The 18091-nt window shown below is 38.5% G+C and overlaps 1 protein-coding gene and 1 pseudogene across 2 annotated transcripts in view; one reads left to right on the forward strand and one right to left on the reverse strand.

Moving 5' to 3' along the window:
* The window catches only part of Spata6 (spermatogenesis associated 6), a 123003-nt gene that overhangs the window by 22600 nt on the left and 82312 nt on the right, over window positions 1-18091 (forward strand). For both annotated transcript variants that reach the window (XM_004639150.2, XM_012516475.2), the window contains exons 4-5: window positions 14170-14211; window positions 15775-15899. In XM_004639150.2, coding sequence (XP_004639207.1) covers window positions 14170-14211; window positions 15775-15899 — 167 coding nt within the window. The remainder of the gene's footprint in view (window positions 1-14169; window positions 14212-15774; window positions 15900-18091) is intronic.
* LOC101581569 lies at window positions 1035-3883 on the reverse strand (annotated as a pseudogene).

The raw sequence follows: 18091 nt of genomic DNA on the forward strand, positions 1-18091 counted from the left end.
TTTTTTTCTTTTCTGTATTTTAGGGAAGGTTCTGCAGGGTTTTCAGGGTCTCAGTACTAGATTTGACTCATAGTGATTCTCCTGTTTACAGCCTCCCAAGTGCTGGGATTACAGGCGCAAACCACTATGCCCAGTCTCAATTGCCATCTCTGTGCGCCCCAAGGCGGGGCCAGCATGGCAGGCCCAGGGATCGAACCCCTGCCCCCTGCATCCACTTGCAGGCACTTTAATTTGCTGAGCTATTTGGCCGGCCCTAATATATCCCAAGTGATTTTTATTAAATTGATCTTTATTACTTTCTACCCACCTTGAATATGATTTGCTCTTCCTTTTCTGGTTTTTTTGAGACAGAGTTAAATGATCGATTTTAGGTATTTTCTAACATAAGCATTTAAAACTAAATTTATGTATTTCTACTGAATTTGTGTTTCATAAATTTTATATTCACTTTCCATTCATTTCAAAATATTGTCTAGTTTGGTGTTATTATATCTTTAACCTTTGTGTTCTTTTGAAATGTTTTATTTTATTTCCAGATATTTGGAGTTTTTTTATATATGCCTGTAATATTGACTCTTAATTCTATTATAGTATGAAAACCTGCTGTATAGACTTCAATCAATTTAAATGTATTGGCTTATTTATGGCCTACCTTAAGTTTTATCTTTGAGCTGTCCTAAGTGTACTTGAAACTTCTGTCTTCATCCTTTCATACCCTTCATCTCTATCTGGATTCAGTTTGTCTCACCAAGCTTTATAGTTTGGTTACACATACACACACACACACACACACACACACACACACCCCATATCCCAATCACACATGTTCTGGCTGAAAAGCTCTTTCTCCAGATAATATATACTGCTTGCTCCTTCTCTTCTTTTCATTCACTGCTTAAATTTATCATAGTCAAACAAGCCTCCTCATATCTCTATCTCTTATCTATCTGTATGTGTCTACATTCCCTTTTGACAGTATCTCAATTCTTTTTTATTTTTATTTATTTATTTTTTGTTTATAAGCAAAATACCTTACTTTATTTGAATAAATTCTGTGATTTGGAAAAAAAAATTTGGCCTCTCCTAGAAGGGAGAGGTAAAGCTGTCCCAGTTATCAAAAAATTCAAATCTCCTTTTCGTTGGGCTGGCTGATGAGCCACTTTCATCTACGGCATCTCCCAGATCACAGGATCCGCATCCTGAGGTTCCTGAAGTGCTTCCTGGGTCAAAGGACTCTGCTGCCTCCAGGAGCTCCAGGTCCGTTTCATCTTCCTCAAAGGACTTCTACAGCAGGTCATAGATTGTCTGCTGCTTTGGGTCCTTGGAGAGGTAATCAGTGGCCTCTGTCATTTCTGAGAAATTGGTCTCAGAAAGCCCAGCTTCCCCTAAAACTTTAATCTTCTTTTGAATCAGAGGTCAAAGGTAGTCATTGGCAGTGCCTCTTGCCACCAGGTAGTGAATGCCCATGGAGTTTGTCTGTCCAATGCAGTGCCTGGATCAGCACTCATGGGTTCCAAAACAGCTCAGCAAACACCACCAAGTCAGCCGAGGAGAAGGTGAGGCCCATGTTGGCAGCGGTGATGGACAGCACGCCACGGAGTGCCCCTGGGACAGCTGGAATTGGTGGCACAGGTCCTCTCTGTCTGCCGACGGGGTGGACCCATCAATGTGGATGTGGGACACGTGCTTTCTCTCCAGTTCTTTAGTAATTGCATCCAGAACCATTTTATAGTGTGCAAACACAAGAAACTTCTCTCTTCCACTTTCCAGGAGGTCCAGGATATATTCAGTGACACACAGGATTTTAGCTTCAGCTGTTCAGTTGAAGAAGAGAATAAGGTCCTCTTTCTGCTGCTGTTTAGTTCTGTCCTTGGTCATCTCCTTGGCTGTAGCATCCAGGCTGGCCCTGACCTTGGCACTGATCCATCCTGGGGCAACTAACACCATCTTTTGCTGTTTGACTGGCAGCTGGGAAAGGACATCGGATTTGACGCATTGCAGCATGATGGCTTCCTCCAGCAGCAGCTTCACCTCCCCCAGGTTGGAGGAGCCCCAGTAGTCCCAGCACCACTGCAGCCGTTTGGCATCGCAGTAGCGAAGTCCAAAGGCATGGAACTGAGTAAAGAAGGTTGGCTTGACTGTGATGATCTGTGTGTAGAGCTCTGTGGGCCGGAACATGGCTGGCGTGCCTAACAGTAGGATCACCCTCTTGGCCACCTTTAGGATGGGCACAGCTGCTTGGCAGCGGGCAGTCTTGCTGTTTTTCAGGAAGTGAGATTCATCAATAATGACCACCTTGAAAGAGGTTTTCAGCTGCCTCTCCATCCTGCTCAGAAGGTCAAAGCTGACTATGTTGACCAAGCCAGCCGTCAGGCAGCCCTTCCCATTCACCACCACGTTGATATTTTCTGGCCTCAGAGATGGCAGCCACTGGAGGAAGGCCTGCTCCCAGGTGAAGTGCACGGAGAACGGCACCACCACCAGCAGGGGCCACTCCTTCTAGTAGAAGGCAGCTATGCAGATGGCTTGGATGGTCTTCCCCAGGCCCATGTCATCAGCAAGCAGCAGGCGGCCTCTTTCTGCTATGGTGAAATTGACTCCTCCTCTCTGAAAGGGCATCAGGTTGGACACAAGCTTGTCATCCACTCCAGAAAGGTCTGCCTCGGGAATATCTGCTGTGAGGTGGAGAGAGGTCTTCTCCAGCTGAGATGCAAATGCCTGGGTGAGCATCTTGGGCAGAGGTTGCAAGGGAACCTGTGGGAGACAGCGCGCTCTCATAATTAGTTTATTGTGCTCGTCCAAGAGAAAATTCCACTTCCTAGTCTTAACATCGTATTTCTGGGACTCTATCTGCTTAAACAGCGCATTGAGGTCCGCTGTGTAGCTGATGTCCACCTCAAAGTGGGCCCGGGAGATGAGCATGCACTGTCCTTTGACGAAGGCCAGCGATGGAGCCGAAGGAAAGCCAGCCTGTGTCCTACTGCTGCCATTGACCCCTTCCAGCGGCTGCAGGGTGACTGTGCTGAGGCACTAAGCTGCTCTCATCAGGGCACCGTAGTCAGCCATGCTGAAGTTCCACATCTTGGTGGTGGGATCATAAATTCTACAGGGTAGACTCTTAAGCACAGCAAGGAGCTCCTCATTGTAGCCAATCTTCACTGAGAAGTGATCTCCTTCCCTTATGCACTGCCCTTTTTGGGAGCTTAATGCTTTTGGCAGTGGAGTGCTCAGCTTCTCCTGGAGTCTTCCTTCATGAATGTTAGAAAGGCTCTGCCCTGAGGTGGAAGGTTTTACAGTTCTGGCTTCTGATTCCTGGTCCCCAGTCAGCTGACAAGAGGAAGAAAGTGGTGTCTCCCAGGAACACTTCACTTTGGCCAAAAACTTAGGAGTTGTGTTAGCGTCAGATGTCAATTCAGTCTGATGTGAAGCCTGAGGATGACCCTTGACTGATCTTATAGCCAAAGAGCTGTTGGTTAGTGACATTTGGAGGACCTTGTGCCAATGGTGGAGAGAGCCCAGGAAGAGTCACTTGCCTTGGGCGGCCCTGGTTTGGGCAGACCATCCCCTGGCTCTTCCATATTCCCTTGGCATGCTCTGGTGTGATGAGCTGAAACTGGTGGGAATTATGAGGTCTCTGGTCACACAACGAAGTATGGAGGTTCTGCTGCTTGACAGCGACACCATGGCTCTCTGGCTGAGAAGGCTCATGGGAGAAATTTTGGGAAGAGCCTTGCTTAGATGGAGAATAGTTGGCAGCAATAGAGGAACCAGAGCCTGTGCTCTGAGACTGTTCTGTTAATAGTCTTCCGGCTCTCCAGGCCAGAGCCTTCTGTCGATTCTCTTCAGTCTTTTTCTTCTGCTCCTCAGTAAGGGACAAGGACATTTTAACAGGGAAATGCTTATGCAGAAATGTCAGCCTTTAACTGTGATGTTGGCAAAATCATGGCATGACACTTGCTAAAATAGTGTCTGTCCAACTTATTTCCACTTGGAGTCTCCTTTCTTTTTGGCCGCTTCCTCCTCCATGGCATTTAGTCTTGTCGGTCTCAGCCGCCTTCCTCTCGGTTCCCTTTTTCACCCTCTGAGGTCTAGAATGCGAGCTGCCTACTTAGCCGCCTTCGAGGCTGGGTGCATGTGTACAACTCTTCGGAGCTAGTTTTTTCTTCTAGGTGGACCGTTAAGAGCTGAAATTGAGGCGCTGCCTGCTAGCCTGCCTTATTGCAGCGGCCAGGCCTGGAAGGCTCTCTTTTTTTATTTTAAAGAGAAATAAACAGGGCTGGGGAGATAGCTCAGAAGAATGAGCGCTTGCCTGACAAGTGCAAGGGCCTGAGTTCAATTCCTGGTAAGAGAGAGAAATAAACAAAATTTCAAAACTATAGGAGGGTAACAATGGTCAGTACATTGTACACAGTCATCTTTAAATTAGTTATTCACAGTACAAGATATCAGCATTTAATTGTTGAAACAGTGTAAACATAGCCCTTTATTTTCAATGAGTTGAGAAATTGATAAGGTAACTATTTTATGTATATACCACTTTTCCTTCCTTTTCTTTGTGCTGGCTCCTTATCTTTGGCGATGCAAGCAGTTCTCCTCTGGGCAGTGTTGTCCTTCAGGCTCTGTGTTCAAGGCTCAACCCTCAGGATGGCGCTGTTGAGCAGCAAAGGAGCCTTTGCCAGCGTGCTCCCGGGAGCCCCAGCGCTGGGGGCTTGTCTCCGGAGGGCGCCGGGCCTCCAGGCCACCTCCTCTCTTCTGTCTAGCTCATGTGCTTAATGATTTTGCTCCATTTTCTCTTGCTTTACTCACCAGAGGGACAAAGCGAGGTGGCTGCTGCCTTTGTCCTGGAACCTCTTGAACTTTGAGTTAAAGTAAACCTTTTCTCCATGTAAGTTAATTGCCTCAAGCATTTTGTTGTAGTAATACAAATCTGACTAACCTGTGCTGTCAGTATTTTTGCCAAAAAAGGGACATAAAAGGTATACTGTTCAGGGAAAAGGGGAATGAGTGGTCTTTCTGTTTTTCTTGCTAAACCTGATATTTATTTTCTGTCTAAATCCATGATAGTTTCATAAGAACAGAAATTTTTCCTCTTTTGTTTGCTGCTACGTTGTATCCCTGCTGCATGCTGTTGCTGGTATTTGATATTTAAGGAGTTAGATAAAGTATAGTGATGTAACTTCCTCACATCCTATGAGTTATACAACTAACCTATTTAGAAATACCTGTAGTGTCACAATCCTTTGATCAGGAGTGTATTTGTATCTGAGAGTTTATAAAGAAAACATACGATTTTTATATTGCAGTGGATTATGAGGTGTTCCTGTACTCCTGCATGTAGGGAAAGTGGCAGTTTCATTAGAGCTCCTGCTTCTCACTTCAAGGAATTAGTATTTACCTGCTGTCCAGGGTATTTAGAATACTGTGAGCTGAGAGTTTGAAGGCTGAGAATAAATCCTTCTAAGTCATATCTCTGTTACAATTCTTAAGAGAACTTGTAGAATGAAAGATTCATATTTCATATCCACAACAGCAAGTACCTTCCAACCACTTTATCTCCATAGTTAAGGCAGAGAAATAGGTATTCAGAGGAAATCATTATAGTTATTGTTCTTGCTGGTGTAGAAGTTAATAACAGCATTATTTTGCTTTTTCTTAAGGTAATTACCCTAGCTTTTTTATTTACTGTATGTAATTAGGATTTCTGGAATATTTTAGTATATCTAATTTGTAACTCACACTAAAAGTACATGTGAAAATGAGAATTTTTACAGAGGAACAAAGAAAATTGTTCTGAAGATCAAGGGTAGTTTTAAAATAAAATTAATTATACTACATTTTCTAGTAGATGTAGTTTACATGAATTCATCCTTTAATTTTCAGCAGGATTAATTCTCTATAAAGATTTCCCTTAATCATTTAAGGTCTCTTCTCTGAAGTGCTTTCTATTGGGATAAAATAGATACAACATACAGTTTATTAATCATTTAAAAGTGTACAGTCCATTAGTTTTAGAGTTATGATTTGGATCAAAACCTCCAAAGAAAGACTCACATATTCAGAGGCGAATCTTTGGAAGATTATTAGAGCAGGGAGGCTATAACCTCATCATGGAGTGATTCATTGATGTGTTTGTAGTTGAACACGCTGTTAGCAGGCGGCCTGGGTGGAAGCAAGTAGGTTGCTGGGAATGTCACCTGGAGGGGCGCCTTCTTGTCCCCAGTCCCTTCTCTGCCTCATTCCCTTTTTCTCTGCTTTGGGGCTGCCACAAGTTAAGCAGCTTTCCTCTGGCCCGCTTTCCCCTTTGGAGCCAGCTAGCTGTGGACCATAACCTCTGAAACCGTGGGGCAAAAGTAAACATTTCCTCCTTGAAGCTGTTGGTATTATGTATTTCAGTCACAGTGATGAAAAGCTGATTAATGTAACAGGGATTACATTGAATCTGTAGATCTTTTTTTTTCTAATTCACTTCTTCTTTGCACATTTTATTCTAGTCACTATAGTTCATCCTAGTTTCTTGATTTCTACCCTGCACTAGAATCTTAAGTGGTCAGGTTCAGTAGCTGTATTTGGAGATAGTGGAATTTGAAGCAAGGGCTACTCTACCACTGAGCAATAGTCCCAACTCTTTTTGTTTTGAGACAGTTATGCTTCAGATGCTCAGGTTGGCTCCAAATTTACAATCCTGTTGGTTCAGCCTTTCAAATAACTGCAATTACAGATATGTACCATTGTGGTTGGCCAGTTTTTGTAGCTCTTAAGGGTTACCCGATGTTGTAATGGGCAGTTCCCCCATCTGTTTTTATCAAATTGATCATTGTGTTTCCCAATGAATAAATAAAACTTCTATTGCTATCACAAATACTTGTCATAATCAACTAATAAAGCAAAGGAGTTTATTTTGGCTCATAGGTTTGAGGTTCTAGTCCAAGATCAGTTAGTTAGCTTTTGCACTTTTGGACTTGCATGAGATAGCTTGTTATGATGGGTGTGTATGATAGGACGGAGCCATACGTTTTATTTTTCATTTTTTTTATATATTTAGTACAGGGTCCCACTATGCACCTTGGTGTCCTAGTGATCCTCCTGTTTTCAGCCTCCCCAGCACTGGGATTATAGGCGTGTTCCCCCCATGCCCAGACTCCGTCACTGACACAGTGCACCCCGGGGCCAGGGCCAGTGCTATATGTGGAACTTGGGATAGAACCCTGGTCCCTGCACTTGCCAAAGCAAATGCTTAATCTGCTGAGCTGTCTCACTGGCCCAGAACCATTCATTTTATGGCCAAGAAACAGAAGAGATATAGGTCCTACAGTCCCTTTTCAGGGCACATCTCCAGTAACCTGAAGACCTCCCACCAGGCCCATCTCTTAGAGACTCCATCACTTTCTGAAAAACATTCCACCAGGACATAGTCCTTTTATGGATCATTATGGGACATTTAAGATCCAAACTATATCATTTTCCTTGGTCCTTTCAAAGCCCCATACTTCTTGCCTTTTCCTTCTACACAGATACTAATAACCCCACGTCTTATGACTATTATTGGTTTGTCTCTCTGGCTTATTTTGAGCTTGGTGGGGATATCTTATCACCTTGTTTTATAGTAAATATTTATCTGTATATATTTGGTGTTGCTATGTAATTTTATTGCATTTACTTTTATCAGGGGATTGTTTGGGAACACCTATAGCTCTGTGATATTTTTCTGGTTTATAGATTTGCTTCTTTCATATTGGAATAAAAATTCTTTTGGAAATTATGTGCCAGAGGTGCCTGCCACTAGCAATTACTAAGTTTAAGAATTCTTCCGTGGTGGAGATTGTCAATGTGAACTTTAATGTACAGTGAATTCTCTGTGCCATTTTATTGGAAATTAGGATGTCAGCATATTTTTATTTTTTTTTTCTCTTGGTCTGGTCATACTCAGTAGGAAAATCATTTATGTCTTGCTCCCAGAGGCTGTAATATACTTGACAGTCTTCAGTTTTAAAGGACAAAGCTATAGTAAAATCTGAGTATATAGTCTTCATTTTTCATCTGTGTGGTTTTATAACCTGTGCCTACTCTTTTCATTCCAGTAACTTTTTTTTTTTCTCTTTACTTCTTTAGAGAATAAGTTTTTATCACTTGCCTTGACATGAATGAAGGCAGTTTTCTGACTGTAAATTGAGGAAGAATCTAGGGGTTTGACTGTTCTTTTGGATTACAGCCCAGTGATTTGTTGTTTCCAGCAACTAGCACCTCATGTTAATAAACCTGGAGGATTACTCAGTGTAATGTGTTGTTCCTAAGCTTCCCTGTTTATGGGCTTAATATTGTCTCTCCTGTTATCTCAGTTACCACTTTTCAAATTGTTTCACTCCAATTTTATTGTAAATTGGGGTGTGTGTGTGTGTGTGTGTGTGTTTAGTCTTTTTCATTATTACATTAAGGAAAGTTCAGAAGGTACAAATTAATGATGTACACTTAACTCACCATCTCTGTAAGCATACATTAGTACATTTTCAAGTTTTTGGTATAGAAACTTAACACATATAGAAAGTTGTTCCCGGGCTGGCCTGATAGCATGGTGGACTAAAGCACCAGTGCAAAGAAAGGATTAAAAGGCAGAGCACAGTGGCCGAGGTTTGATCCCCTGCATGCTGTGCCAGCCCCACTCCTGTGGCACACTGAGATGGTGAATGAGACTGGGTATGGTGGCATGCCCGTAATCCCCTCACCTGGGAGGCTAAAAACAGGAAAATCACTAGGATTCTGATCTATGTAGTAAGACCCTGTAGACCTTGTCTTAAAAAGAAAAAGAAAAGAAAGTTGTTCAAGACCCAAGTATATCTTTTTCCTTTTTTGACCCAAGTATATCTTTAGCCCATTGAAATATCAATGTGGACTCTTGTGCAATCACAACTTACTTTTTTTTTAATATCGGGAAATTTTAATTTCTTTGCAGGTTACTTTTGATTAAGGAAACTGTTGAAGGTTAGTGACTCAGGAGTGAACGTCAGGTGGTAGCAAATGTCAATTTGCCACAGAATGTGTTGCTCAGGGTCTCTGCTCTTCACACTTGCTGGAATCATTTGTGGCAGATCTTAGTCCACTGGTTGCTTTTCTCCATATTTCTTTGTAAACTCTTCAGCATTCTTAAGAGAATTTTTTAACCGTCCTTAGAGTATTCCTAGTTAGGTCATCCCAGAGCAGGTGCCCAGGCTGGGGGTAGTCACCAATGCTGTGAGGGACTGGATTACTTGGTCCGTCTTGGTCGCTCACTTCCAGTTCTCAGCAGGAATTACTAGCAGGCAAACTTGCCCTTTTTCATCAATGTTTAGGTGATAGATCTTTGTTTTAATGTAATCTTCGGTGGTTCGAATGGATACTCTGCTAGAAAGTTGATTTCAATCCTAAAGGCCCCGTTATCATACCGGGGTTTTTCATGAACAGTAAGCCCTTGCCAAGTCAATAAATTAGCTTCATCAACTGATGCTACAGAAGTTTTTCATTCCACATTTGTGGATCTCTTCAAGCTCCTTCATCAGCTTCCTGCTGGATGCCATCTTGGATCTGATGCTGCTGCTTTCCCAGAATGTGTTACAATTTACTTTAAAAAATAACATTGCTAGAACTCCAGAAGGCTACTTTTTAACTGTCTCACAGTTATTTTTTTCTCTGTTCCACAGAATTTCCATCTGCATGGCTAATTTTAAAGTTTATTTTGCCTACTTTAAAAAAACAATTAGAATCATACAGTGTGCATTGTTTTTGTGCAGTATTTAGTTTGAAATTCAACTGTGATCCATTCATCTTTATGCTGTATAGTATTTCATTTTTTTTTTTTTACTGTATTGATTTTATTCTGGTTGTGGGCTTGAGGGATGATTTATTTCTACTTTTTGCCATTGGGCATAGAGTTGCTGTGAATATTCAGTTCTGAGGAGCATGCATTCGTATTGGGGGGTCTACAGAGAGGTGGAACTGCTGCCGGGTTTTGGAATTAACATGAGTAGATAATGCCAGCTTTCCAGTGTTTCTGTCTTGATCTGTACTCTTATTGCCACTGATAAAAGCTCCTATTCTGCACATTCTTGTCAACATCTGGCAGTGCCAGAATTTCACATTTTAGTCACTATGAAAGTGAATAGCTAGTTATTTTGGTTTTCATTCCCCTAAGGACAAATAAGGGGATTTTTTGCAATTGTTTTTGTTTTGGTGAGTGTCTAATTGCTCACATTTCTATTAGATTATTTGCTTCTTTCTAACTTATTTCTATGAATTCTTTATATTTTTAGTTAGGTACTTTTTTTGAATTGTGTGTTGCAGTTATCTTCCCACTATATGGCTTGCATTTTTAATCCACTAGTGGTTCTTGTTTTTTGATGAGCATTATTTTTAATATAGTCTGACTTAATAATACAGTTTCATTTATTAATCCCTTGACTTGTGTTTATTGCTCATTTGATCATGTTTATGGAATCATTCTCCAAACTATGAACATATAATCTTTTGGAATTATTCCTTTTTCATTTACATTTTGCTTTAGAGTCCATTTATTTTTTATTAATAGAAAAAAAGTATTGTATTATTTATAGGTAATTCTAATAGAACAGTACTGGTTTCAAAAGACTGTTTGATTGTAGTATTTAATTTGTCATGAATTAAGAGCCACATCTGGATTGTTTTGAAGCAAACTTAACACATCATTCTATTTACAGATAAAAATGATCTAAGCTATGTGAAGTATACTATGTCATACCTAAAAATGAACCATATCTTAATACTCTCAAATATATCACTATTTTATAATTTTAATTGGGATTGTGATTGGTTGATATCTCTCAAGCACAGATGTTCTGTTAGTATTAGCTCTTAATGCATTTGATAATGCTTGTAATTTTGTTTAATAGTCTTCAGTGTTTTTTAAATATTTTCTTAAGTATTTTATACATTTAAACCAGATCATGTCATTTCTAACTGTTGCTGGTAACTAAAATTGAAGACATGCGGCTTAGCATATTGACTTTTTCCAGCAACCTCTCTATGCACATTAGTCTGAAAGTCTCTGCGGAACATTTTGTGTATATAAATCCATTATCTTTAAATGATGAGACTTACAGTCTCTCTTATTCTTATGCTTTGTTACACTACTCAGAACTCCAATGAGATGAAGAAGTGCATGATAGCAGTGATAGCACTGAACGAAGTGTATGTTTTATTTCTGACCTCAGAAGCGAAGTCTCAAACTTGAGCACTTGGCATGTTTACTTTAGTTTTTCAGTTGCAAGGACTCATATCCTCAATTTCTAATATGACCAGAATTTCCAAACATGAATGATTCTTAAACATTATGAACCACTTTGTCTATTTTATTCTGTTGATGGGGTAAATTATGCTGCTTTAGTTTTGAATATTAAATCACATTTATATGTTGATGGATTTGATTTGGTCATATTTTGGTTAGGATTGTCACATTTCTGTTCATGAACTAGATTTTATTTTCCTTTCTTGTGAAGTCTTTGCCAGGTTTTGTTTCAAGGTTTTCCTGGAGTCTTGGCACAAGTTAAGAAGTGTTCTTTCTTTTACTGTTTCATGAAAGAGTCTGTACATCACTGGTATCATTTTTTTCCGTTAAATTTTTGAAAGAATTCATGAGCATAATCATCTGAATTAATATTTTCTTTATTATAAGAATTTAGGAAGTTGTATGTATATCCATGTATATGTGTATTTGAACATATACACACATGCATGACTTGCATGACTGTACTTTTCCTATATTTGTTTTAAGTGTCTTTTGTGGGAATTTGATTTTTTTGTAGGAATTTGAATTTGATGTACTTATTTTCAAGTACATCCTCTACTCTCATATATTTTCTTTTTACTTTTTAAAAATCTTTTTTTTTTATTTATTTGGTACATGGTCTCGCTATACAACTTAGACTCATAATGACTCTCCTATCTCAGCCTCCCCAGCACTGGGATTACAGGTGTGCTCCACCACTCCAGTCTTGGTGGCTGGGTCAGTGTACCCCAGGGCAGGGCCAGCATGGCATGTGGTCCTGGGATTAAGCCCGGGTCCCTGCACTTGCCTAAGCTTGCTCTTAATCTCCTGAGCTGTTTCACTGGCCTTATTTTCTTATATGTCCAAGTACTTTTGCTTAAAAATTAGACTCTAAGTATTTTAGAAAAAATTTTGTCTTATTTTTAGTTATTATTATTTAGATAAGATTGCTGACTGTTTTAGTAGATTGGTAAAGGACATCAGGAATTCTGGTTTATCTTAATCCTGACAGGATTTTGGATTTAACAAATTTGGGTGCTAATTCTAATGTGGCTCTCTGTTTGAGTTTATTTTTTACAATTGCATTTATCTTGTATATGCTGCTATAGTCTGGCCAGTTTATCACACTGTTGGGCCTTCTGTCTAGACCTTTCCTCTCTCTTCTGAAGGCCATGATACTCCAATTTTTGTTCCTCTACTTCATGAGTGGATAAAAGCTATAGTTAAGCTTCTGCCTCAGTTACTCTTCTTTAGTTGCTGGGACAAATATCTGACATCCAAAATGAAGGAAGGAAAGTTTTATTTAGCTCAGTTACTGGAGGTTTCAGTCCACACTCGCTGGCTCCAAGGCAGAGTGGCACAAGGCAGGAGAGCAACCTTTCTTGGTGGTGGCGAAGAGCAGAGAACATAGGTAATAGCAGCAGCCCAGGCAGCTAGCTAGCCTCTCTCCCTTCCTTACATTGTAATACAAATTGCCTGCCTTAGGGCAGGTGCAGTATCCACACCCACAATAATCACAAACTCCAGAAGCCACCTCATGACTACAAGAGGCTTTGGGGGGACACCTATGCACACACCATAATAACTTCTTACTGTTTAGCTGCTTCTATCAGAACTGTAATACCAGCAGGGAAAATCAGCCTTAAATGGAAGACACTATCTCTGAATTTCATGGCTACCCAGTGTTTCAGACTTATACCTTTTTTACAAAGTGCTTTGTTAATTTTCCCAGGCCTTCCTGCAGATTTGTATGTTCTTTCTAATTAATCGTAGGATTTTTTTTTTGAACTGCCCACTTTCTTACATTAACTTAGTCTACTGTATTTATTTGTTTGTTACAAGATCTTGCTGGGGATTGAACTCAGGACCTTGTACATACCAGGCAGGTGCTTAGACCACTGAGCTATTCTTGGTCTATTGTATTTAAATCCTTTGTATATGCTCATCCTTTTTTCTTGGAAAACTACTTCTTTAGCCCCCTAACTCTTAGTTTATAATACTTTCTCATGCTGTACATTAGGTGCTAGGAAACATTTTCTCAGAGAAGACCTGGCTGCTTAACTAGGTTAGGTCTCTTTTTCTTTTTTTAATTTGATTTATTTGGTGCAGTGTCTCATTATGCAGCTCCTGTCTCAGCCTCCCCAGCACTGGGATTACAGGTGTGCACCACCACACTCGGTTTCAGTGGCCAGCACTGAGCACCAGGGTGGGGCCAGCACCAAATGAGGTACTAGGGATCCAACTCGGGTCCTTGAGCTTGCCAGGCAGGTACCTAGGCCACTTAGCTATCTCCTCAAACCTAGATTAGGTTTTATTGATATATTCTCTCAGAGCACGATCTACAATACCCTCTTTATACTTGTAGTTTGTAATTACACATTCATTTATGTTTTTCAGGAAATACTTATGTAATATTCATTTAATGTTTCATTTAATAAAATATTCCTAGTGAAATTCAAGGTTTTTGAGGTAAATGCCATATGTACTTTTTTTGCATTATAGCCTGAAGTGATGATTTAAGAGGAGTGTCTTTCTTCATAGATAATATATATGTAAAGGGTAGAATGACAAAGATTTTTGTTGGTGAAAAAACGGTAAAAATTTAAAGGGAGTAAGAGAATGTTTATTCTTCATGGGCCAAAAAGGCAAAATTTTTTTTCCTTATTTTTATAAATTTCCTGTAAAATATTTCACATGTTAAAAGTATAAAGACTTTTGTAATAATAGGCCTAACTATACTTACCACTGATTAATAGACAAAATTTATATTTGTAAAATGGACATAGTTTGTAAGATATAAGTGTATGTATTTTTATTTAGTGATTGCTTTGGCTTTTAGATTATTTTTGTTTATTATAAATTTATTTACTTAAGAAACTTTCTTTTCTTTGAACTCTCAGATGATACAGCGATGTTTGAGTTGATACAGCTAGTTCCACCAGGTAATGTATTCAAAACTGGTAAAGTGATGGACATGCACACTCATTTCAGTGAACTGTTTTTCTAAAGTCTCATCGTTTTTCCCTGTGTCCAAGTTGAGAAAAATGTTAATTTTTTTTTTTTACCATTGGTTTGGTATCTATAAAATTTAAGTAGATCACAATGATATATATGCAAAGATTGACATAATGGTACTTCATAAGTGTAGTATAAAATAACATGCTATCACTTAATGATATGTTATGAGTTAAAATTGATTTTTAACTTTTAGAGATTTTTTAAAGCTATATATTTTTATTGATACAGTAATTATTTGTTTTTCTACATTGACTAGTATGGAGATTAAAACCTTACATTTACAATAAATGTTACAGATCCCTAGAACTTATAGACTATTAAATACAGAGTCTAGTTTTCATATATTGATTTCTGGGAATAAAGAAGTAATGTATTTTAATTCTTATTTGTTGGGAGCCAGAGGAAGCTAGGAAATTGATCAAATGTGTGTAGGTGGTACTAGGTCTGAGTGCCTAAAGCAAACAAGCTGCCTGACTCCTGAGATAAACATCCTGTCAGGTTAAGGTCAGCTGTTAGTTACTAGGCAACCTTGTGTCACATGTTACTAACTTTGCAAAAGTATAAATAAATGAGCATTTTCTGTTGAGCTGTTGTGTTAGTCTTGTCCATCAGGCAGACCAGCAACAACCTAGCCCAGCTTTTGTCTTCTTGTCTTTTCTTTCTCGATCCTGTCACCGTTTCTCCCTGGGTAGAACCAAAGGCAGTGAGACCAATGGATCCCTAAAAAAGCACCATATTATTTTAAATGCTACTATGCGTCTATAATTTCTTTTTTTTTTTGAAACAGGGTCTTGCTATGCAGTTCAGGCTGGCCTTCGACTCTCTGTGTAGCCCAGGCTGGCCTTGAACTCATGGCCTTAGCCTCCTGAGTGGTAGGATTACAGGTGCGTGCCACCATACCTCGCTTGAAATGTTTAAATATAACGTGTATACCTAAGTCAGGTATCCAAAAATTTTATAAATACATCAATTATTTTTACCACAATCTTATATATTATAATAGCAGATAGAAAATATAGGGACTAAAAAAAATTATGGCGATGGTAACTAAAATTTAGATAGGTAAATATCGTACCAGTATTATATATTTAAATTGACACTGTTTTTGAACTCATAATTGCTCATTTAATTACATGATTATTCACATTCTCCCCAGGGATAGTCAGAGGGGAGCAAGGAATTGCTAATAATGTAATATATGTTGCTGAAAAAATGATATATTACCTTTTATATATTTCTGAAATATATGTTGTATATAAAATTGTGGCATCCTAGATGTACTTATGTAATAAACAAATCATTTAAATGTAAAGTATTGATATATTTAATCTAAATTTATTTCAATACTGTTTTTGTAGAAGACAAACATGATCCTAAGCAGGTGTTATTCAATAAGGCATCAGGCAACACGTATAGTATACTTGGTTATTGTTTTTCTAAATAGATTATTTTGTTATAATTTGAATCATAGGATATCTTTCTTGTAGTGGGTGAAACACTGTCTACGTATGAGGAAAACACACGAGATTTCATGTTCCCGGGTCCAAATCAAATTTCCGGACATCATGATTCCAACCGCCAGGTTACCATGAGGAGGATTTCTGGCCTACGAGTAAGTACTTACTATTTTCTAAATTGGTTTTTGATGCAGAATTATTATCAAGAACCACTACATACTCATCAACATCTTAAGTGTGAAGAACAAATTGAGAGTGTAATTTCATTTAAAACTTGTTTTTAAAATTGTACAATGGTAACTACCTTAAAATTTAATGAAAATAATTTAAGAAAATTCATGCATATATTATCTAAATGAGCATGATTATAGTGCCTTTTAGTCTTCAGAGCTCTCCTCTCCTCTCCTCCCATCGCTGCACCATCTCTGTCTCTGCCTAGTACTTCTTCTAAGGAGTGACCAACACACATTTGAAAAGTACTCTGTCTCATTAGCATTTAGAGAAATCCACATTAAAACAACTATGTGATTTTATTATTTATTTATTTATTTATTTAATGTATTTAGTGCAGAGTCTACGGATCAGACTCAGTGATCCACCTGTTTTCAGCTTCCCAAGTGCTGGGATTGCAGGCGAGTGCCACCACGCCCAGTCTCAGTCGCCATCTCAGGGTGAAGCTGGCATGGCATGGGGGGGACATGATTTTATTTTTATAGCTATAATTGGCAAAGTTTTATAAATCTGAGATTGAAGAGAAAAAATTTGTAGACTATTGGATGCAGCTTTTGTGTGTTGGAATAAGTCAGAGTTCTGAATAATTTGGCAAAGACAAAGATTCTTATAAATGTGATCCTCTAGGTTTTTATGTTAAATATATTCTCATTGGAATACTAAGAGCTTTCTTAAGAATGTTCCTTTTTATCATTGTTCATAATAGTGAAAAATTGAAATGTCTTTTACTAGGAGTTTGGCAAGATTAATTGTAAAACATTTAAGGAGCAGCAATATATATTCTTACACCTAACCTTCAAAACTACATTAAATAACAGCTTACTCCCCTGTGGTCTCCTACAACTTTTCACAAGTTCTGTTAGATGATTTTAAAATATTTTTATTCTTAAAAGCCTTTTAGGCAAACTCACAGAACCCCTCCTATTCTGAGGAGGAAAGTTAAAAGTTGTTGGGATAGAAATTATTTGGACAAGTATTTTTAAGCTAATTTTATCAAATCCTAGAGTAGTCTGAGTAAGGAAAGTGGGTCAATATGAGTCAATATAGTGAATTAAGCAATTTTTCCTATAAATGTAGGTAAAATCTATGATATGCGTTCCTCAAAGAAATAGCAGCTTTACCTTAATGAAAATGTACAAGTTGACTAGCAAGTCTATGAATGTATTCATCCTTAGGGAAATTAGTCAGCTGCTACATTATAAAGGTGTTAAAAAGTATTCCAAAAACTGTGCTGAAACACACAGTGGAAAAATAATCATATTTTAATATTTAATTTTATTTTATGGTCTCTTAATAGTAATTTAAAATCTGGCATTATACCGGTATGGCAATATAAACTCAAAAGATTGGAACATTAATGGGAATTCATCTTTCATTACTTTATCTGAATGACTATTACATATATTTGGAAGATGAATTGCTCAGGGAACAAAAAGGTTAGGACTTCCAGTAATGACAGTGTGAAGAGTTTCTGACTTCTTTTCCACGTATAAAACAAGAGGAAAACTGGATAAATTGATGCTGCCAACTTAAGGGCACTGAAACTTGTCTGAAAAGTAGGATAAGACAAATTAAGGAGTAACAGACTATAACAGGAATTTTACCTGATGATAGCCTGTTCTAAAAATTTCACATTCAAAGTTCCATTTTCACTTTTCCCACTCATCCCTGCCCTATAAATTTTGAACCTGCCATCTCCCAGGATTGTGTGAAGTAATTTCTTAAGCTAAATCTCTTTGTATGTATAATCCTATTGATTCAGTTTCCCTGGAGAACCTGTAACAACAGCTGGACTTTGGTAAAAGTAATGACTATTTTGTACTACTATGTGACCAGCAATATACAGGGAAGGTTAAAGAGTTAAGTGTAAGTTTTAGCCACGGCAGTGCAATAAAATACATTCATACAGTCCATAACACTATTCAGTTAGTGAAGGGTTGCATAGACAGTGGTTGCTATGCCATAGAACCAGATATGTAGTAGGCCATGTTACCCAGCTTTGTGTAAGTACACTCTTACACCATGACAGAATCACCTATGTCTAGTAGAATATCACCATCATTAAGTGGCACATGACTGTGCAGGAAGTTTTTGATATTCCTCTTCATTCAGGGAA

The sequence above is a fragment of the Octodon degus genome, unplaced genomic scaffold, assembly GCF_000260255.1.
Source record: "Octodon degus isolate 3935 unplaced genomic scaffold, OctDeg1.0 scaffold00107, whole genome shotgun sequence".
Taxonomy (NCBI): domain Eukaryota; kingdom Metazoa; phylum Chordata; class Mammalia; order Rodentia; family Octodontidae; genus Octodon; species Octodon degus.